The sequence below is a fragment of the Leuciscus leuciscus genome (assembly GCF_965113295.1).
Source record: "Leuciscus leuciscus genome assembly, chromosome: 2".
Taxonomy (NCBI): Eukaryota; Metazoa; Chordata; class Actinopteri; order Cypriniformes; family Leuciscidae; genus Leuciscus; species Leuciscus leuciscus.
The window spans coordinates 63071954-63095101 of record NC_138726.1 but is presented as its reverse complement, the minus strand read 5'-3'; the positions used below and the strand labels follow the sequence as shown (position 1 = coordinate 63095101).

General features: G+C 36.5%; 3 protein-coding genes and 1 long non-coding RNA gene across 4 annotated transcripts in view; 2 read left to right on the top strand and 2 right to left on the bottom strand.

Moving 5' to 3' along the window:
* Positions 1 to 998: 998 nt before the first annotated feature.
* On the top strand, positions 999 to 4387 carry LOC309492949 (uncharacterized protein; the record flags this gene model as incomplete). The annotated part of the gene is made up of 2 exons (XM_082161983.1): positions 999 to 1682; positions 1788 to 4387. Exon 2 carries the CDS (start codon positions 3251 to 3253, stop codon positions 4385 to 4387), a length of 1137 nt encoding a protein of 378 aa, XP_082018109.1. The 5' UTR covers positions 999 to 1682; positions 1788 to 3250.
* Positions 3260 to 13589, top strand: LOC309492948 (uncharacterized protein; the record flags this gene model as incomplete). The annotated part of the gene is made up of 5 exons (XM_082161982.1): positions 3260 to 3934; positions 6921 to 6981; positions 7178 to 7321; positions 7564 to 7797; positions 13120 to 13589. The coding sequence occupies 5 exons, from the start codon at positions 3260 to 3262 to the stop codon at positions 13419 to 13421; spliced, it is 1416 nt and encodes a 471-aa protein (XP_082018108.1). The 3' UTR covers positions 13422 to 13589.
* LOC309493537 lies at positions 11206 to 12682 on the bottom strand. Its single transcript, XR_014203972.1, has 3 exons — positions 12316 to 12682; positions 11736 to 11810; positions 11206 to 11457 (listed from the first exon to the last, which is right to left on the bottom strand). It is a non-coding gene; the product is annotated as an uncharacterized lncRNA (long non-coding RNA).
* Positions 13590 to 16381: 2792 nt separating the features above from the next.
* LOC309492947 (putative C-type lectin domain family 20 member A) overlaps positions 16382 to 23148 on the bottom strand; it is a gene marked incomplete at its 5' end in the record, with an annotated part of 46581 nt that continues 39814 nt past the window's right edge. Inside the window, 2 exons of the mRNA XM_082161981.1 lie at positions 16382 to 16968; positions 17984 to 18069. Coding sequence (XP_082018107.1) covers positions 16855 to 16968; positions 17984 to 18069 — 200 coding nt within the window. The 3' untranslated portion in view covers positions 16382 to 16854. The remainder of the gene's footprint in view (positions 16969 to 17983; positions 18070 to 23148) is intronic.

The following is a 23148-nucleotide window of genomic DNA, read 5'->3' as shown; positions in this document are numbered from 1 at the left end:
TGAATTATTCCGTGGGGAATTATTAACCAGCGCTGTTTGGACAAAGAAGATGTGTTCGACATCACATGATTCACTTAATGTGAAAAGCAGATGTCATTGTTGCTACAAATCCTTCTCTAACTAAGAAAACAAAAATACAAAGGGTGGCGCACACTTCTTAACTGTGTCTAACACCTGACGTTACTACGAGCGCAATGCGTGATCTACTGACCTGTTCTCTTCCCACAGAGACCTAAAGAACATTAAACTCAGAACATTGGCGTAAATCTCAAATAACACTAAGGAAATTAATGTTAGACTACACATACACAAATGGGATTCGATTAAACTGATACAAAGTACGCATCTCAGGAGTCAGGACACTGAACAAACACACGCTGCTGCCAAACGAAACGCGCTGGAAGTCTTTTAAAGCAGCGGGCCGACAGCCGATTGGACGCAGAAGAGCCGCCCTGATGATTGACAGCTGACACGGCCTATCACAGGAACCTGAGAGCGAATAGGAGGCGTACAAAAGAGGGAGGGGAAAACAAAAACAAAAGCACAACAACAAACACGTATAGAACGCAACATACACACACACACACACACACACACGCACATGTAGCCGGTCTGGACGCGCGCATGTGTCTTTCGCCACGTCTCAGTGTTGTGTGGTGGTGTGATGCTGAATAAAGACTGGAGTCGAATTGCTGGTTCAGTGCTTCTCTTATCTGCATGAGTTGGGAAAATGCAGTTAAATCGTTGCATATAATCAAGGTTGAGTAATCAAGCCTGATCCTCGCTCTGCTCAGACCTCCCGCGGACTGAAGCAAGAGCGCACCACGCGCCAATGACGTCACAACAGCGACGAACGCAAAATTCATTAAGAAATTATTTTTATTTTATTTTTTTTCTTATCTCACATATGCATATTAATTTCCAACAGAAACCATAAGGATTTTGTGTGAATAATATTTTTTAATAAAACAAGTTACAAATCAATATTCGTTACACACACACACACACACACACACACACACACACACACACACACACACACACACACACACACACACATTTGATTTCTTTATTTGAATCCGCCAATCAAATTTCTTACAGAAAGGATTCAAATATTCTCCGAGATAACAAAGCTTTGACATTCAAGGGTACATAAAGCATCGCTTACGCCACTCAGCAAGGCTGCCTATCACAGCTGATATGGAGCAGAATTTTGCCAGCTGTTTAGACTTTCCTTTTGGTAGCCCTGCCAGTCTAAGTCCACTAACAGTCAATTTGTGGACATGTCCAAGGCTGCCAAATATCAATGCCACAAACTTACATGCATAGCCTAGGTCACTGATCTTTGCAAGGAGGGGTTGATATTTAGTCATTATTTCAAAAAAGGCTATGTCCATATACAGATCATAAACACAACCTATTTCAAGGACTAGCACCTCCTTTCTATCTGTATCCACGAGCACAACGTCAGGGGTGTTAGGGATGTTACAAAACACATCATCAGAGCTGTTGAACCAGTCTGGTATTACTCGTGAGTGTTTATACATAGGCATATTTTTGGGAAATATGTCTTGAACAGAACTGGCAATGAGATCTACAATACGGTCATGGCGTGCTGTGTATAACCCTTTGTACATATTACAGCCATTTACAATATGAGCAACTGATTCAAGGTGATCAGAGTTAGAATGCATTAAACAGTGTGGATAGTGATTTTCAGTGTACCATAATGCTGGCCTACACCTGTAAACTAACACCTGTAGTCTGGCCTTGACAGTGAAGCAAAGAATATCCTCCCCTATTGCAGCATTTCTGTACATAGAATGAGAGGTAGAGTGGTCAGCAAAGTCAAGACATGCCAACTTTCCCTGCATTCTTAGTCCAGTCCAGTGTTGTTTTGTGTCCATCTGTTTGATGTTCAGTAAAGATCTTCTTGCTGTTGTGCTCTGTAGTGTGTGTTGTGTCTCATTGTGACAGACTGTGGCCTCCACAGTAACAGATGGGTCTGTGACCACTGCGTCAGATACCTCTGGTGCAGTGTGTGTGTTGCTTTGTGTCCACTGTAATTTAACTGCCAGTCTATTGCACAGGTCGTTTAGGTCCGGCCAGTCTGAACGAACTCCGAAACCTGCGGCTTGTGTGTCCAGTTTACCATTGCTTTTCCTCATGAAGCCTAGGAAGCTGTCTTGGTTGCCTGTGGCCAAAGGGACCTTTCTGTTCCTGAGGCCCAATAAGAGGGAAGCTCTGGCTAGCTCTCTGACTGCAGCGCCATCGTTGTTAAGCATGCTGATGAGGTGTGTTAGTCTTGTAGTGGAGTAAGTTCATTCCACATGTGGGACCCCCAGACCCCCTTCCTTGAATGTGAGGAAGATTATGTCCCTGGTGGAATGTGAGTTCAGTCCCAGCCATTTCCTGACGGCCTCAACTGTTTTATTATTCATGTCCCATAGGACATTTTGTGGGATGTGAATGTTTGCAAAGAGGTGTTGTATCTTTGACAGAGCTACTTCTCTAATGGCCTCCAGTTTCATGGCTACAGGTAGGGGGGAGGAGTCGATCAGATCGATCCTGTTCTTAAAGGCACAGGATAACTCCTGTACCTGTTCACCCCACTCACCTGCAATGTTGAAATTATGGCCAAGATAGGTGTATGTTTCATGATGAGAGTAGACCCTGATAGGCTGTCCCATTATTGTAAAGGAGGGGGGTTTGTCAGATTTAGATTTGTACCAGCGGTTTCCACCGCGTCGCCGTTCGTAAAATGCTGCACATTTGGTGTGTTTCACCTCCAGCTTAGACCACTGTAGGAATTCATCCGTTCTGGCCAGCATGCTTTGAATGATATTCTTCTCCCTGGAGGACACCTCAACATCGTCAGCGTACCCCTGGACAGGGTTTGGGGATCTGGTATGTGGTGGTGCGCACTGGCAGATCCATTTCATCCACTGGTTGATGGCCAGGATGAAGTTAACAGCACTCCAGGGGCAGCCTGTTTTAATCCCCACCTTAAGAGATATAGGCTCTGTGAGTTGTTTACCACAGATGACTTGCAAAAAAGATCCCCTATACACATCCGTTATGATGTCCACAAAGGGCTGAGGTAGATGGATCTCCTCTAATGCGTTAAACAAGCCTTGTCCAGTGGCCGCATCTACAAACAACAGCGGCAAACCCATGACCCTGTCCCGCAAACATCACTGGGCGGTGAGGATGTCCCTTTCGATTTTAACAACTATGTGCGCCAACTTGAATGTCAGGAATGGAAAAAGTTCGAGATCCACGAGAGACACTTCAGGAAATCATTGGATACCAAGCTACTCCAAGAAAGAACTTTGCCTGCTCCGGTGACCCGGCGAAATGGAGTAAAGTCGCATCCATCCTTTTCGGAGTATTCTTCCAAAACGGATTATTTCGAATGAGGCGTACCAACGGGAAAGAGTTTGGATTGCCACTCCTGAAATACGTGTCACGCATCCTAAAAAAGTTCCCCTTGAGCGATAAACATCCAGCGGAATTAACATCAGTCTCCATTACTTCCTGGATTGAGAAACAGCTGATCTTCGCGAGAGACGTCATCCAGCCATCGCTCAGCAGAAGGGGAACTGAGGAACGCCACAAACAGCCAAGGACAGTAAGCAGAGAAAAACTTTCACACCTATGGCAGCACCGCAGGTCCAAAGCTATTGAGATCATTCTCAATAATAGCACATTTCCTTCCCCTCCACCTGTTATTAATGACACCAGTAACGTGCATAAGTATTACATGGCCAAATGCCAATCACTCCCGTCTCATACATTGGCCACGCCCCCTTGGTCCACCAACATAGAGACAACTGCTCTAGTCCATTACCTATCCACTGCTCATTTCACTCTTGACGAAGTAGACAAAGTTGTGTCCCACCTGCCAAATAACAAAGCCTGTGGATATGATGGGGTAAAATATGAGACCCTGAAAGCCACAAAACCCTGGTCTACCCATATACTCACCTGTATATTTAACACCTGTTTGATTAATGGGAAAGTACCAGATTCATGGAAGGGGGCCCTTGTCCATAGAATTCCAAAGAAAGACAATATCCCAAGTGATCCATCTACATGGAGAGACATATCTCTCCTCCCCACTGTTTACAAGGTGTTTATGAAATGCCTGCTTGCCCGAATCCTCCCATGGCTTGTGGATGCAGGCATCCTCTCACCCAAACAGAAAGCCTATATAGACAGACAGGGTATGAACGAACATGTGTTTTGCCTGAAAACTGGAATTGATGATTTCAAACATGAATCATGTAAACTCTATACCATATTCCTGGACTTCAGAGATGCCTTTGGGACATTATCTCACAAATTGTTGCTTAACCCCCTGGGGTCGGCAATCACGCCGGCGTGATCTGCTCGTTTTTTTCCTTATCAGTGCGAAAGAGATTCAAAATACTCTGTTGATTTTGATATTACATGCTTGCGTTGTACATCAATCGATCCTGTTAAGTGTGTATTTTTTTTGTGTATACTCACAATAAAAACAACGTGTTGTGCTTTTTGCCAAATAAAGAAAAATAAACATGATGCGAGTTCTGCCTTCTCTCTGTCAGTGTAGTCCATTCTGAAACGCGTCCGAAAATGAACTATAACTCAGCGAATACTCAGTCAAACAGGCATACAGACACACAGGCATGAAGCTTGAATTCTCTTCTTTTAAATGAAGTAAATTATATAAAAAACTAATATTCTCAGTTAATGTAATCTGTATGAAAAGAGAGAGATGTCAGCCGTTCTCATCTCATCTCATTAACTTTAATGCGACCCCGCCCACGGAGAGCGCGCGCTATTCAAACGCAAATGACTGAGGCAATACACACAAACCTGTGAACGCCCACATCAGTTGGATAACACACACCGCGACTCATGCACTTTATGTCGTCTCGTTTCGCTGAGAGGAATAATACTTAGGAATAATTTAGTTTCACATCAAGGAACAACGGCTCCAGCTATTCAGAGGACTGTGGTAAGTTTTTTTATTCTTAAGTGCTTTGTTCTAATCGCGATATGAAATAGTGTTGGTAAACTGCAAAAGGACTGTTTAAATATGAATCGCGTGTCTGTGTGTGAATGAATGAACAGCACAGATGTTAGCCTACTACAGCTGTAAACAACAGCGCACACTTGCACTTACATTAGTAAATGTTATTTTTACATGAACACATTTACTAGTTTAGCTTTTACCAAACTATATTGCTATACTGAGATGAGTAAAAATCGACTGAAATATGTTGAAATAAAATGTCTTTGTATAAGCAACGTATTAAACTGCAAATTAACATTTATATGCCCTAATATTTCATAAAAACAACGTTACAGTCAGGCGAAATATGAAAGACAACATATTGTTGACTAGATTTGGGTACAGTTTTTACTGTAGAATATACTGCCACATCAAATAAGCTTTTGTTTAGCAATTTCTGCTCATATGTTCTTATATATATATATATATATATATATATATATATATAAAATACTATTTTTGTCAAAAATAAAGTCATCAACTAAGATGTTAGCTGTTCCAATGTTGGCTATATTCAAACTAATGAATACATATGATAAAATGTAGGCCTATAATCATTTTTTTACAAAGAAAGAGTACACTTGAAATATTGTTGAAATTGTAATTATTGTTGTAATTTTAACCTTTTTAATAAAATAGCAAAACATATTTACAAGATAGATGTAAGCAAAATCTTAAATGGTCAATATAAGTCTTCTTCTAAATATATCGTTTGTCCTTCCATTCATTCTTGTGGCTCAGTCAGTGTCACACCTGAATGAATGGCTCATTATGCAAGTCATTACGCATAATGGGTGGGACATTGTATTCTCAGGTGTAAACCACTCCTTCATGCCCCCCTCGCATATTGGCTTTCCAAGCAAAACCTGTCTTACACAATTTAAATCAATGTATTGTTTTATATGAACGATAAAGCAAGACTATTTTCACATAATTTTTAAGCCAGAACTCGAAGCGACAACATCCATTAGTCAAAAGTCTTGTGGACACATATTTAGTATGTGTTTTGTGGTCTTATTTCAGCAACTTTCATTTTTAGTTTTTTCAATAACCACGCATAAACATTATTCTCTTAAAAATACAAACATCTACATACATGTTGCTCACATATTATGGTAGCCCTGTTTGTGCTATATAGAGTTAATTTACACCTTTGCCCTTAACATGTTTATAAGCAACTGAAAAAAGCACAAATGTCAGGGCATGTCAGAACATCCCAAGGGCCCCAAAAACACATCAGACCCCAGAGGGTTAACGGCAGAAAAGCCATTTTTGAACTGAACTCCCGCACGGTGTGATCGAACGCTGTAACGCTCCAGACGTCTTAACAACTGCGGAAAAAGGTATTTTATTTCGTTTTTGACTTACAATGTCATTTAGTGTAAAGTGATCGGCTTTATTTGTTTCTATGAAATAGAACATATTTGTGTTATATGTTGTAATCACTTGTAGTAAACTAGTTTTTATGCCTAAAAGCATAATTCTTTTTTTTTTTTTTTTTTTTTGCATACAATTATATCATAAATATAACAATGATAAAGTGTTAAAAATAAACTTTGTCATTTAGTCATTAGTCAGGAAGACTGGGGCCTGTTGCACAAACTGCTTAGTTATTAAAAGTTAGTCATCTATTTTTTCAAAGACTTGTTATAACTATTTTAAGTCAATGCATAAAAATTTGGGTCAAATCTAAGACCAAAGTAAGAGCCCTTGGCTAACTGCTAGTTGGTCAGACTAGTTCTTACCATAAAGACTGTTTATGCAATTGGCCTGGTCTTACCCTGAACATTGGTACATTGATTGGATGCATGCTACTGTATGTGACATGATTTATTAATGTATTTATTTTTTGGATTATTAGATGTCACATTACAACACCCGTAAAAAACGCAACGTAGAAAGTCTAGAGGATGAATGTGAAGGTAAGTCATTTGTCAAACAGCAAATAGCAGTTCTTACACTTGCTACACTGGTTTCTTTAGTTTTATTTATGCCCTTCAATGTATAGGAAATCTGTTTTCTCTTAATATATTTATATACTTCGTTATTTCTGTATAGTGCTGTTAACTCTGTAAACTACATAAACGTGTTATCACTGTGTTTTTGTTGTTGTTTTAGCTCCAGTGAATACAATGAAGCCAATAAAGCAAGAAACACTGATGTGGCAGAACAAGGTGGAAGTATTACAAAATAAAGTGAATGAGTTGGAAGCCCTGAACAGTGAGCTTCGGCAGCAAGTAGTGGAGCTTTCAGCACAGCAAAGTAACGGCTCAACATTCATTGTATAATCTTTACACTAATATATACATTGGATTGTATAGATTATATATTTTAGATGTGTGGTTTCCATATTTGTATTCTTAAAATTTATTTTGAGCACTGTTTCAGATAGTGTACCTGAATTTCCTTGTATGTATCATACAATGGCATACAAAAGGATCTCGAAAATGCATATTGCATTTGTATTGATTTTGATGCAATATTTGTTATATTTCCTCTTTCAGATGATCTGATTCCTAAAACATCAGTGGCACATGAAGACACTGGCGGTGTTGACCTATCTAGTGATGGGAACACATCAACCGATGTAGAATCATCAGTCACAAAAGAATCTTGTGATGACTCCTCTTCAAGTTCAAGTTCAGAAGGGACTCGTCAAAAAAGAAGAGCAAACAAAAGCAAGAAACATAAGAAGAACAAGAGGATGGACAAGAATGAATACGACAAGATAAAACGAGGTAAACACAGCTCACACAAAGTTTTTTATAGAGATAGTTGTTTCACTTACTGGAAGCTGATTTCCATGCAATTAAAATTAAGGGGGGCTGGAGCTTCCAAGCTTCAAAAAGGATGCAGGAGTGATGTGATACATTCCAGGACTTGAGTCATTTACAGTACATTAGTCATGATATATTTGCGTGCGAAAAGACAGTAATTTAAATAATTTAGTAAACCATCAAATAATTTTGTTCCAAATATGTTCAGAGTGATTGAACTCACTAGGTTACACAGTATTACACTGACAAGTACTGTAATAACCATTTCAAACAAACAAAATAGCATATGACAATACACATATATATTATATTCATATATACATTATTGTCCGTGTCCCACCTCAATAGCAGCAAACGTGTTTTACAATGCAACAGAAACACAATAAGTACATTGTACCTAACCATTAATATTTTTAAGTACTTAGTTAAAGACACCTAATATAAAGTGGGAGCGATATTAATATAATTCCTCAACATTTTCAGTGCCGAGTGAAAAACCTTGTGAGTCTTTAATCTAGTTGCTAGTCCAGATTGGATGAAGGCTACTGGTTCAGATTGGATGAAGGCTACTGGTTCAGATTGGATGAAGGCTACTGGTTCAGATTGGATGAAGGCTACTGGTTGTCCTGTCAGAACAACGTCACACTCCAAAACAGTTTCTTTAATGAGCAAATTAGACTCAAGTTCTTGGGTCATAAAAATATTAAAACAAACTAATTAAACAATGGCAGTATAAAATATCCAGGAGACAAGTACTCAATCAAATCTTTATCAAGTCATGAAGAAAACCTATCAGCTTTACCTCTCAGAACAATATTCAAACATCTTTCTATACATGGAGGAGTTTTAATCAGGTCTCAACAGCTGAGTACTTTTTTCTTAGCTTAGTGCCCCTAAAAATATGTTTACAAATGGATAATATACTTTTTAACTTTATCTGGAAAAATAAACCAAATAAACAATAATCAATTCTGAATAAGAGACAAATATACTGTCTTTGATGAGGTGTATTTTCTTGCAATAAAAGGCCAGCAGTCGTAGAGTCACACAGAGTGTCTGCAGAGTGTGACGGTGAGGGGAGGACATCCTTCATCCTTTATAGTCTTGACTCCCAGAATGTTATCTCTCTAGGTCAATGATGGAGCATTCTAGGGTAATGTTTACACGACTACGATATGCTTAAAGTGGATACGTTTTTTCTTTGAGTTTTCCGCATACAGACGACACCATTGTCAAAGAGATCCCCATTCACACAGATCCGCGAAAACGATTAAAAACGCTGTATTCTGCTGCCAGGCCATTAGATGGCAATGAAACACTATAGACGTGCATGATGTCATCGTTTTCAGAGATTCACTGTGGCTGCGTTCCAAACCGCATACTCAATGAGTAGGTACTTAATTTCAATAAGTACTTACTTAACGAGCGCTAAAAGAGTAGGTACTTTATAGCCAGATCTCGTTGAGTATGAATGCGAACCGGACATCTGCCATGTTGACGTTATCATGTGACCTACGACGCGTTATCACACACGCAACAACTTGAAAAATTTGAACGACACGTTTAATTCATCTATCTGTAAATATCTTGATATTGATTAAACTTGCTCATTTTGTGGTCTTTTTGAAGAAACTGCTGCCCGTTTATGTTGTGAATACATTTAGGGTTGATTTAAGTTCTTATATTTAACCCTACTAATGTGACCCACCGTTTTATCCTTAACGATATTATTTATTTTTATTACAAAATCCCAAAATTGTCATCTCTTGAATATGTTGTTAATTTCTTTATTTTATATCCATACATTTTCAGCCACAAGCAAAAGTGGCTAACTGCTTTATGTTTTCCTCTTTTTCTTGATGAATTTAACTCTCGTTTCATCCCTCAGGCCTATAAATAACAAAAAAATGATTTTTTTAAGTGTATTATAACTAATTATTTAAGAAAATATATATTACGATATTCAACCTTGTAGGTTCTTTTTTCCTGTGTATAAAATCTCATATTATGTATGCAAACCCATGATTGATATATGTGTGTGTATATATATATATATATATATATATATATATATATATATATATATATATATATACACACACACACCTCATAACATCAGTAACTCGACAGCCCTACCCAGAACGGTTTTCTCCAGCGTTTGTAATGTCTGCACAAAGGAGATGGGCAGCTGTGTGAAGATTCGCCTTTAGAGAAAACTGTTGATTTTATACTCGAAAAATTTAAATATCATTAATATTAAAAATGAATATTACCCCAGAATGAATTGCATTGCGATCCCACCCCAAAACATACAATAATAACAACGATAAATTCTGACCAATACTTAATTATATTACTTTTTACTGAAAATAATTCAATAAAACAAACAAAATGTAATGTGTCATATGACATATGAATACACTCTAGATGTGTATATAGTGAACATATCTACATTTTCATTCAAACAATAAATAAAGCATTAATTAAATAATTATATTTTATTCACTGACAACAATGAGACATATTAATAAATTAGTAAAAGAATGAATCAAAGTCACCATCACACAATAAACAAATGTATAATAAATCAACACATGAAACAAAGCTTTATTCAAACTACAATCATGTATGTAGGCTACAGGCGCTGAACCCCACATCCTTCTACCATCTCAACACAGCGGTTCCCATTCTGCAGCTTTATTCTGATGAATCAGCTGACCGCCAGAGGTGAGCCGTGCCTTCGTGCCTGAGGTTGTTGTGTGATGTGTTGTTCTTCACAATCTGAGGCATTAAGGGCAGGTGGAGTGATGGAGGGTCTCGTAAGGGTAGGTGGAGTGATGGAGGGTCTCGTAAGGGCAGGTGGAGTGATGGAGGGTCTCGTAAGGGCAGGTGGAGTGATGGAGGGTCTCGTAAGGGCAGGTGGAGTGATGGAGGGTCTCGTAAGGGCAGGTGGAGTGATGGAGGGTCTCGTAAGGGCAGGTGGAGTGATGGAGGGTCTCGTAAGGGCAGGTGGAGTGATGGAGGGTCTCGTAAGGGTAGGTGGAGTGATGGAGGGTCTCGTAAGGGCAGGTGGAGTGATGGAGGGTCTCGTAAGGGCAGGTGGAGTGATGGAGGGTCTTCGTAAGGGCTGGTGGAGTGATGGAGGGTCTCGTAAGGGCAGGTGGAGTGATGGAGGGTCTTCGTAAGGGCTGGTGGAGTGATGGAGGGTCTCGTAAGGGCAGGTGGAGTGATGGAGGGTCTCGTAAGGGCAGGTGGAGTGATGGAGGGTCTCGTAAGGGTAGGTGGAGTGATGGAGGGTCTCGTAAGGGCAGGTGGAGTGATGGAGGGTCTCGTAAGGGCAGGTGGAGTGATGGAGGGTCTTCGTAAGGGCTGGTGGAGTGATGGAGGGTCTCGTAAGGGCAGGTGGAGTGATGGAGGGTCTCGTAAGGGCAGGTGGAGTGATGGAGGGTCTCGTAAGGGCAGGTGGAGTGATGGAGGGTCTCGTAAGGGCAGGTGGAGTGATGGAGGGTCTCGTAAGGGCAGGTGGAGTGATGGAAGGTCTCATCCATGGCACGATCTCTAGGATTCAGCTCTGGGCTCCTCATCCTCAGTGCTCACACCAGCCTGCTGACATTTCAGATCCTACAAAAATGCACAAACATAACACAAAAAACAGTCATTTTGATTTGTCATTTGATTTCAGTATTATTTAGAAGACAAAAACTTTGTTTTTTTTCCACAAATGCCGCCATCATCTTTCCTTGTAGGTCCTGCTCCACCACAAAAGCTGTGCAGCAAATGCACAGAAATCAAGAATCAGAAAAGTGCTGTAATAGCTCTGTCTGAAATTACAATAATTAAAATAAACTACAACTTAATATTTAAATAGTTGTTGTTATTCATGTCTGTAGTATACTCACTCAAAGCCTTTGATGGCAGCATTCAGCTTCATGAGCCACTCTCCACTGGATAAACACACACCTGTTCATCTGTCCCTGTAACATCCAGACAAGATTCACGTTACATCTGTGATTTATGAGCTCAACACTACATTTACATGTTGAGGTTGTTTTAACTTTTTATCCAACATAAATGATCCTCAATTTATCAACATAATGGACAAATAAAATAGATAACTTATGTTTAGTTACTTTATAGATTTGTTCTAGCACACATTCATCACTCAGATGTCTATTTCATGTTGTGATGTGCTCTTCTGCAATACTTATTGAAGATTTTCCTGTCAGATGTAAACAGACATTTAAAATAAGCGTCTTTAAGATATATATGGTTTATGTAAATCCACTTTAGAGACGTAACTTACGTGTCCTTACTGGAGCTCCCCTGTTAGCTAACGTTATACATAATAAAACGTGTTTTTACAGCAAAATCACAACTATACTACACTGTGTAACGTCTTTACACCTTCAACAATTCAACAGTTTACTCTACCGTAGTTCAACACATGCAATTTTAACGCAAGGAACCGTGTTTACTCACATTTGAAAGCACCCGCGTCGCTGATCTCTGCTATGTTTGATAATGACGTATCCTCTCGCGTGGCCTCCTGGGATAGAAGAGTATCCACGGATCAGCACTCAAAAATCTGTGTGGAAGCAGTAAGCCATCCGGGAACTTCTCGCCTACTCTTTTATGAACACTGATGTTTCGAACGTACTGCTTCCTTCACGTACTATTTTCGCCTACTATATAGTAGGAAAGTAGGCATATTCGAACGCACTTAAGCCCGAATCTCGCGATAATTAATACGTCACCCAGGTAATTCTCGCCTACTCTTTTGGATTCGTACATACTTTTTCGCTCGCCTACTCTTTTTCCCATACTAAATAGTAGGGAAGTATGCGGTTTGGAACACAGCCATTTTTGTTGTTTACACGGAGACCGTTTTCAAAAACTTGCACTTTGAAACCAATTTCCAAAAGTTTGTGTTTTCAGGCTCCAGAAACACTGTAGTCGTGTAAACCAATGGCCAAAGCGGCATAAAAAGTTTTCCGTTTTTAGTTGAAAACAGTGTCGTGTAAACAGCCCCTTAGACTTGTTCCTCATATTTGATCCTTGAGTGGAGGCTAACATACCAGAACTCTTTACCATTCCCCCCTAGAATAACTATTGTGTGTGCTCTTTTACTGTCATACAGTATGATGGTCACACACATATTAAAGATTAAATTTCTTCCACAGTGGGTTAAATGGGTTAAACTCTTTTCAATTTTTTTTTTTTTTTTTTAGGGGGGGATCTCTCTCATTGAAGTATTCACTTTTGTTTGTTTTGATTGTTTTTCAGCCAACAATGTTCGTGATGTTATACGTCGATACAAAAGGCTTTTGAAGTTAACGCGACGTGGAGCAACCATGACCAAAGCCTTCAGAAAAGAAGGTGTCTCTCGGAATGCAGTGGCTCAGCTCGCCCCTATCGCGGAGCTGTACTTTGCGGACAGGGTCCAGTTCAACAGCATAACCTTCACCCCAGGGAAGCTAGCCGAGTTCGCGGAGAAGTGCAGAGAACACATTGTGGGGGACGTAAAAAAAAAAAAAAGTCCTAGCAATGAAAATAAAAGGTTCACTTTTGCCTTTTTGCCTAAATAAGTCATGTTAGAGACCAAAGTTGGTTTGCTATGTTCACTAGGAGAATGTTTATATTTCCTTGTTAAATGTTATTTGCAGTGATTCTACAGTGACCTGTAGGTAACATTTTATTGTTACAAAAACTTTTTTTTGTCATTCTAGGCTAAGCAGTTTACTGAAAACAGAATCTTTTTTGAATCCATGTTTGGTCCTCTCTTTAGGTCCTCTCTCGTTACTTTTTTTTTTACGTCATTTCATTAAAAGCAGTTGGCTGGACAAACTAATGACTCTGGTATTTATTTCCCATTTGGCAGATATGTACTTTTACTGTAGTACTGTTATTTTCTTAATCTTGAACCAAATACTCATCAGTGTCTGTACTTACTATCTATTGACTGTCTGCTGAAAATCAACTTACTTTAACCTGTGATGCTGGCCTGTAAGAGTCATTCAACAGCATTTCTTAGATTTTCACTTCATTTTGATGGGCCAAATGTGGCAACAGATGAATATATGAATTTACCTCAAAGTAAAATGACAGTTTACTGAAAGGTAATGTATATGCAACAAACAGTTAGTAGAGCACTTCTGAAAATCCTTGCGAAAGCAAAATATCAAGTGTAACTAATCAGATATATACTTAAGGTTCATTTGAAATGATGTTGTGTTGCTACTTATAGACAACTGCATGTTAACTGAAAGTCTGTTGATACATTGGTTAATAGCTACATTCTGACTACTTAAAGTACTATTGAGAACCTGTTGAGGATTTGTTGCATGTCTACAAATATGCTGTTGAACATCTACAACCTAAATTGATAACACATTGGTAACACTTTACTGACAGAATGTTTAATAGCAGTTTACATGTTGCATACAGTGTAATGATTGCAACAAACATTTAATAGACAATCTACAGATTCACTCCATACTGGCACCTTCCCTACAGCATTCAAGCAGGCTCGGGTTACTCCACTGCTCAAAAAACCAACGCTAAACACATCATTTGTAGAGAATTACAGACCTATCTCTCTCCTACCATTCATTGCGAAGACACTTGAAAGAGCTGTCTTCAACCAACTAACATCCTTCTTGTCTCTAAACAACCAGCTGGATGTCAACCAATCTGGCTTCAAGAAAGGACATTCAACTGAGACTGCATTACTGTCAGTCACAGAAGCCCTACGGATCGCAAAAGCTGCTTCCAAATCTTCAGTCCTCATTCTCCTGGATCTGTCTGCTGCCTTCGACACTGTGAATCATCAGATCCTTCTGTCCACCCTCTCATCACTGGGCATCACAGGAACTTCACTCCACTGGTTTGAGTCCTATCTCACAGGTAGATCCTTCAAGGTCGCATGGAGAGGTGAGGTATCCAGAGCACATCAGCTGACCACAGGTGTTCCCCAGGGTTCAGTTCTTGGTCCCCTCCTCTTCTCCATCTACACCACATCACTGGGACACATCATACAGGCACACGGTTTTTCCTACCACTGCTATGCTGATGACACACAGCTCTTCCTCTCCTTTCAACCAGATGATCCCACAGTAGCTGCACGGGTCTCAAGCTGTCTGGCGGACATGGATCTCCACATGGATGAAGGAACATCACCTGCAGCTCAACCTGGCAAAGACTGAGCTTCTCGTCCTCCCTGCCAATCCATCTCTACAGCACGACTTCACCATCCAGCTAGAGTCATCATTAATCACCCCATCAAGATCGGTCAGAAATCTTGGAGTAACGTTTGATGACCAGCTGACCTTCACAGATCACATTTCAAAGACAGCTCGATCATGCAGGTTTGCACTGCACAACATCAGGAAGATCAGGCCTTTCCTAACTGAGCATGCAACACAACTTATCGTCCAGGCCCTGGTCATCTCTAGGCTCGACTACTGCAATGCTCTTCTGGCTGGACTTCCAGCATGTGCAACCAAACCCCTACAGATGATCCAGAATGCTGCAGCTCGTCTTGTCTTCAACGAGCCCAAGAGGGCCCACGTCACTCCTCTGTTCATCTCTCTGCACTGGCTACCTCTCGCTGCTCGCATCAAGTTCAAGGCACTGACGCTTGCTTACAGAACTATCACAGGCTCAGCTCCCTCCTACTTTCACTCACTCCTACGAGTCTACATCCCTACCAGACACCTACGATCGGTCAACGAGCGACGTCTCGTGGTTCCATCACAGAAAGCCACAAAATCACTTTCCAGAACATTCTCATTCACAGTTCCATGCTGGTGGAACGCTCTCCCCACCCTCATCCGGAATGCAGAATCCCTGACAACATTCAAAAGACAGCTGGAAACCAATCTCTTCCGTGAGCACTTAACCTTATAGAAAAAAAACAAAAAAAAAACTTATTTTTGCACTTCTTGCGTTGTTGTTGCTTTTGCCTCTTTATGATGACTCGCTGAATTTAGTCCTAATTTGTAAGTCGCTTTGGATAAAGGCGTCTGCTAAATGACTAAATGTAAATGTACAGATACTACCCTGATGAGAGTACTGTAAGTAGATAAGTACTTATAAAGTAAGTTATAGTCAGCAGACTATCAATAGACTATCTATAGGGGGACCATCAAAATAAAAAGTGTTACCGTTTTTTTCCCCCTCTAAGCAGTTGAAGCATAAAACTACGATTTGCTCGAGTGGGAATATTGCTCTGGTCATTGTGAGTAGTTCTTCAGTGCCAGTTTTCAGTACGGATGAATCTGATGGCTTGAGGCTATAAATCTAAGCTTTTTATAGGTAAACTATGGGACATGATGATGGTAAAAAAAAAAAATTATATGGAAAGAAAAATTACATGTCATTCATTTTGCATTCGCTTGCAAAATGTTTGCGTTACCCAGAGAAATGTTGCGTCGGCTCACAAAACTTTTGAGTTCTAGGGGTTTTCTAAATATATATTTTTTCTCCTTTTTAGATAATTAATAAACTAATGCATAGACTATGGAGTAATTGTGGTAACAGTCACTGTGTCAGAACCATCAAACCACTTACATTTGTGAATCAACATTGTGGCGTAATAGTCTCTCTTGTTATTGTAAATGAAAATGCGCATTCACACGTGTATCTGAATCAGAGAACAAATGCAAAGGACTGTGTTTATTAGCGTATAGTTGTATACAGTGCATTTGTGTGAAGTTCACTAGTGTTTAATTCAGTAGTGCTTTTTATTGTGAGAAGATCTGATGCAGTTTTTTATATCGTCCCAAAGGCCTTTATTTAGGCTATTCTTCATGGCGATTTTACAGTGTTTACATTTGTTAGCTCATATTCAGGTGTACATATCTGTCTGCTAAATGAAGAAATGCTAAACGAATAGATCTACATTTATTTTTGACTAATTACCTGTAAGTTGTAATTCATCTAGTTTAATTCAGATATCTGTAACTAAGAATGAAATGAAGCATTGGTTTGAGAAGTTTCACTCCATGGAGGAACATGACTTCAGCAAACTGGAGCACTGGCATTACTGGGGGTCTTTTTCTTCTGGAAGATTTTTCCGTTCGGTTGTTTCCTCCATGTAAGTGTGACGTCCTGATCGCTCAGCATCTGCTGTAACTAAACCACAAAAACAGGCTTTCATTAAACAAGTGTGATGTATTTCTCCTCAAAATTATCATCTTATACTTTACAAATCTTGCCGAAAGTGCAAAACTGGCGAAGCTCAAAACACATACACAATATTTTGTCATTACGCGAAGGACTGACCAACTCATTGAACAAATGCTTCCAAATCTGAACACATTCGTCACCAAAAACAAATGTCGCAAAAGGTCTTAATAAAAATACATGTGTGATGATTCTCATTAGACTCTCATTACTGTCATACATGAATGGAAATCATCAAGCCAGCACAGAATTTTAATACATTACTGGAGTTCTTCGCGTGACGGTCAAAATTACAGAAATTAATTTTTTATTTACAATGAAATGAATGTACTATATTTTAGTTTGATAATGTTTTTTTAATTAATTTATTTTATTTTTTTGGAGATTTTATAGAAACTAAATTATATTTACACTGTATTTATAATCCATTTATTCACCTTTTGAGCATATTGACCTGACAATTAAATTTCCAACTTAAACTGTGGTAAATATTGAGTGCTTTAAAGCACAGACTTTAGTTTGATCTCTTTTTAAAGTTTTAAAAAAAGTTACAGAATTTTAAGTTTATTGTTATGAAAAACTTGCAAAAATACTATTTTAAATTTTTATGTACATGTTTTATTCTAAAACTGTGAGCTATAAATCTAAACAAGTTTGATATCTCAAAAAATGAGCTTTCAGTGAGATTGTGTTCGGCTGCAGTTCCAAACGCTTCCACTAGAGGAAATTTGACTCCCATTTAATTTCCCAATGCGCTCATTTTTGACCGCGAGGAATACAAGTGTAACTATTTTTTTCAGGACCATTTAATCTGTTCAAATGATGTCCATGATTTTTTTTTTCACACAGCAAGTGCCAAAACCTTTGCCAAGTTTCGTACCATTCCGATAAAGAAAACAAAACAAAAAATGAGTGAAGAGCACCAGAGGGTTAATTTGAGGCTGTTGAGTGTTATAAAACCCACCTTGTTTAAGACGAGTGCACTCAATGTAGCGTCGTCCGCATTCTCACTGGCTTTGACCTGCACTCGGATCACCTGCTTTCTCTTCACTGCAGGACAACACACGTAATATCTTACTTTGTGTTTTACTATATCATACTTTATGAATATGTAGATTAGGGATTCCCAAACTTCTTGTCAGCCGAACCCCTTTGACCAAAAACAAGGGTGCTCCGATCAGGATTATTGGAGTCGATACGATCACTGATATCTATTCCCTTTACCGATATCTGTTTAAAGAATTCTTTTAATCCTCTATGGCAAGCCGTTTTAACATTTAATCATTTAAACCGACTAGTCTCTATTTTCATGCTACTAGTACTTATTTTTTAGATACTAGTATCTATTCCATTAAGTACTAGTACTTATTCATTTGCTACTAGTGCCTATTCTTTAGATACTAGTGCTTATTCTTTAGATACTAGTACTTATTATTTAGATACTAGTACTTATTCATTAGCTACTAGTACTTATTCAATAGATACTAGTACTTATTATTTAGATACTAGTACTTATTCATTAGATACTAGTACTTATTCATTAGATACTAGTACTTATTCAATAGATACTAGTACTTATTCAATAGATACTAGTACTTATTATTTAGATACTAGTACTTATTATTTAGATACTAGTACTTATTCATTAGATACTAGTACTTATTCATTAGATACTAGTACTTATTCAATAGATACTAGTACTTATTCATTAGATACTAGTACTTATTATTTAGATACTAGTACTTATTCATTAGCTACTAGTACTTATTCAATAGATACTAGTACTTATTCATTAGTTACTAGTACTTATTATTAGATACTAGTACTTATTCATTAGATACTAGTACTTATTCCAATAGTGACTAGTTCTTATTTATTAGATATTAGTACTTATTCATTAGTTACTAGTACTTATTATTAGATACTAGTACTTATTCCAATAGTGACTAGTTCTTATTTATTAGATACTAGTACTTATTCATTAGTTACTAGTACTTATTCATTAGATACTAGTACTTATTCCAATAGTGACTAGTTCTTATTTATTAGATACTAGTACTTATTCATTAGTTACTAGTACTTATTCAATAGATACTAGTACTTATTCATTAGATACTAGTACTTATTATTTAGATACTAGTACTTATTCATTAGCTACTAGTACTTATTCAATAGATACTAGTACTTATTCATTAGATACTAGTACTTATATGGCAAGCCGTTTTAACATTTAATCATTTAAACCGACTAGTCTCTATTTTCATGCTACTAGTACTTATTTTTTAGATACTAGTATCTATTCCATTAAGTACTAGTACTTATTCATTAGCTACTAGTGCTTATTCTTTAGGTACTAGTGCCTATTCTTTAGATACTAGTGCTTATTCTTTAGGTACTAGTACTTATTCAATAGATACTAGTACTTATTCATTAGATACTAGTACTTATTCATTAGATACTAGTACCTATTAAATAGATACTAGTACTTATTCATTAGATACTAGTACTTATTCATTAGATACTAGTACTTATTCATTAGATACTAGTACCTATTAAATAGATACTAGTACTTATTCATTAGATACTAGTACCTATTAAATAGATACTAGTACTTATTCATTAGATACTAGTACTTATTCCAACAGTGACTAGTAACTATTATTTTGTTACTAGTAACAAATAAATTTTTTTTGCCATTGACTTCTATGGGGATCTGTCATTCAGATATCAACTATTCAGTTCTGACTAGTATGTATTCCAATTGTGACTAGTACATATATATTAGATACTAGTAGTTATTTATTAGGTACTAGTACTTATTTTTTAGATACTAGTACCTATTACTAGATACTAGTATGTATTCAATAAATACTAGTACTAAATCATTAGATACTAGTACCTATTAAATAGATACTAGTACTTATTCATTAGATACTAGTACTTATTCAATAGATACTAGTACTTATTCATTAGATACTAGTACTTATTCATTAGATACTAGTACCTATTAATTAGATACTAGTACTTATAAATTAGCTACTAGTACTTATTCAATAGATACTAGTAACTATTTATTAGATACTAGTATTTATTCCAAATGTTACTAGTAAGATTTTTAATTTTACTAGTAAGATTTTTAATTGAACTATCCAGTGGCCGTTCTGACTAGTCATAACATAAGACGAGTAAAAAAGCAGTTGTGACTAGTAAAATAAAAAATCTTACTAGTAACATTCTGAATAAATACTAGTATCTAATAAATAGGTACTAGTATCTATTGAATAAGTACTAGTAGCTAATTTATAAGTACTAGTATCTAATTAATAGGTACTAGTATCTAATGAATAAGTACTAGTATCTAATGAATAAGTACTAGTATCTTTTGAATAAGTACTAGTATCTAATGAATAAGTACTAGTATCTATTTAATAGGTACTAGTATCTATTTAATAGGTACTAGTATCTATTTAATAGGTACTAGTATCTAATGACTTAGTACTAGTGTTTATTGAATACATACTAGTATCTAGTAATAGTTACTAGTATCTAAAAAATAAATACTAGTACCTAATAAATAACTACTAGTATCTAATATATATGTACTAGTCACAATTGGAATACATACTAGTAAGAACTGAATAGTTGATATCTGAATGACAGATCCCCATAGAAGTCAATGGCAAAAAAAATTATTTGTTACTAGTAACAAAAGAATAGTTACTAGTCACTATTGGAATAAGTACTAGTATCTAATGAATAAGTACTAGTATCTATTTAATAGGTACTAGTATCTAATGAATAAGTACTAGTATCTAATAATAAGTACTAGTAACTAATGAATAAGTACTAGTATCTAATAAATAAGAACTAGTATCTAATGAATAAGTACTAGTATCTAATGAATAAGTACTAGTATCTATTTAATAGGTACTAGTATCTAATGAATAAGTACTAGTATCTAATGAATAAGTACTAGTATCTATTGAATAAGTACTAGTACCTAAAGAATAAGCACTAGTATCTAAAGAATAGGCACTAGTACCTAAAGAATAAACACTAGTAGCTAATGAATAAGTACTAGTACTTAATGGAATAGATACTAGTATCTAAAATATAAGTACTAGTAGCATGAAAATAGAGACTAGTCGGTTTAAATGATTAAATGTTAAAACGGCTTGCCATAGTACTTATTCAATAGATACTAGTACTTATTCATTAGATACTAGTACTTATTATTTAGATACTAGTACTTATTCATTAGCTACTAGTACTTATTCAATAGATACTAGTACTTATTATTTAGATACTAGTGCTTATTCTTTAGATACTAGTGCTTATTATTTAGATACTAGTGCTTATTCATTAGATGCTAGTACTTATTCCAATAGTGACTAGTTCTTATTTATTAGAAACTAGTACTTATTCATTAGTTACTAGTACTTATTATTAGATACTAGTACTTATTCCAATAGTGACTAGTTCTTATTTATTAGATACTAGTACTTATTCATTAGTTACTAGTACTTATTATTAGATTCTAGTACTTATTCCAATAGTGACTAGTTCTTATTTATTAGATACTAGTACTTATTCATTAGTTACTAGTACTTATTCATTAGATACTAGTACTTATTCCAATAGTGACTAGTTCTTATTTATTAGATACTAGTACTTATTCATTAGATACTAGTACTTATTCCAATAGTGACTAGTTCTTATTTATTAGATACTAGTACTTATTCATTAGTTACTAGTACTTATTATTAGATACTAGTAATTATTCATTAGTTACTAGTACTTATTATTAGATACTAGTACTTATTCATTAGATACTAGTACCTATTAAATAGATACTAGTACTTATTCAATATATACTAGTACCTATTTATTAGATACTAGTGTTTATTCCGAATGTTACTAGTAAGATTTTTTATTTTACTAGTCACAACTGCATTTTTACTCGTCTTATGTTATGACTAGTCAGAACGGCCACTGGATAGTTCAATTACAAATCTTACTAGTAAAATAAAAAATCTTACTAGTAACATTCTGAATAAATACTAGTATCTAATAAATAGTTACTAGTATCTATTGAATAAGTACTAGTAGCTAATTTATAAGTACTAGTATCTAATTAATAGGTACTAGTATCTAATGAATAAATACTAGTATCTAATGAATAAGTACTAGTATCTATTGAATAAGTACTAGTATCTAATGAATAAGTACTAGTATCTATTTAATAGGTACTAGTATCTATTTAAGAGGTACTAGTATCTAATGACTTAGTACTAGTATTTATTGAATACATACTAGTATCTAGTAATAGGTACTAGTATCTAAAAAATAAGTACTAGTACCTAATAAATAACTACTACTATCTAATATATATGTACTAGTCACAATTGGAATACATACTAGTCAGAACTGAATAGTTGATATCTGAATGACAGATCCCCATAGAAGTCAATGGCATTTTTTTTTTATTTGTTACTAGTAACAAAAGAATAGTTACTAGTCACTATTGGAATAAGTACTAGTATCTAATGAACAAGTACTAGTATCTATTTAATAGGTACTAGTATCTAATGAATAAGTACTAGTATCTAATAATAAGTACTAGTAACTAATGAATAAGTACTAGTATCTAATAAATAAGAACAAGTATCTAATGAATAAGTACTAGTATCTAATGAATAAGTACTAGTATCTATTTAATAGGTACTAGTATCTAATGAATAAGTACTAGTATCTAATGAATAAGTACTAGTATCTATTGAATAAGTACTAGTACCTAAAGAATAAGCACTAGTATCCAGTGGTGTAGTGGTAAAAAAAGAGGTGGGTAAACTATAAATTCTGGTGGACCACAACTTGATCACCCGGTAAGGTGGGCCACTGCCTACCGGTGTATGTGTATCCTGATGACATCGCTATAGCCTATAGGCTATCATTTGATGGTACTACCAAGGGTATCACTGGTTGTTCCCTCATCATAGGTCACACAATCACTATTCAATTCATACATTAATCTAAGTTCTTGTTAAAGAGACTCAAAAAGGAATAATATGGTTGAAATCTATCAAGTTTACTAAATGACAAAACAGAGAACAAAAATATTTAAGAGAG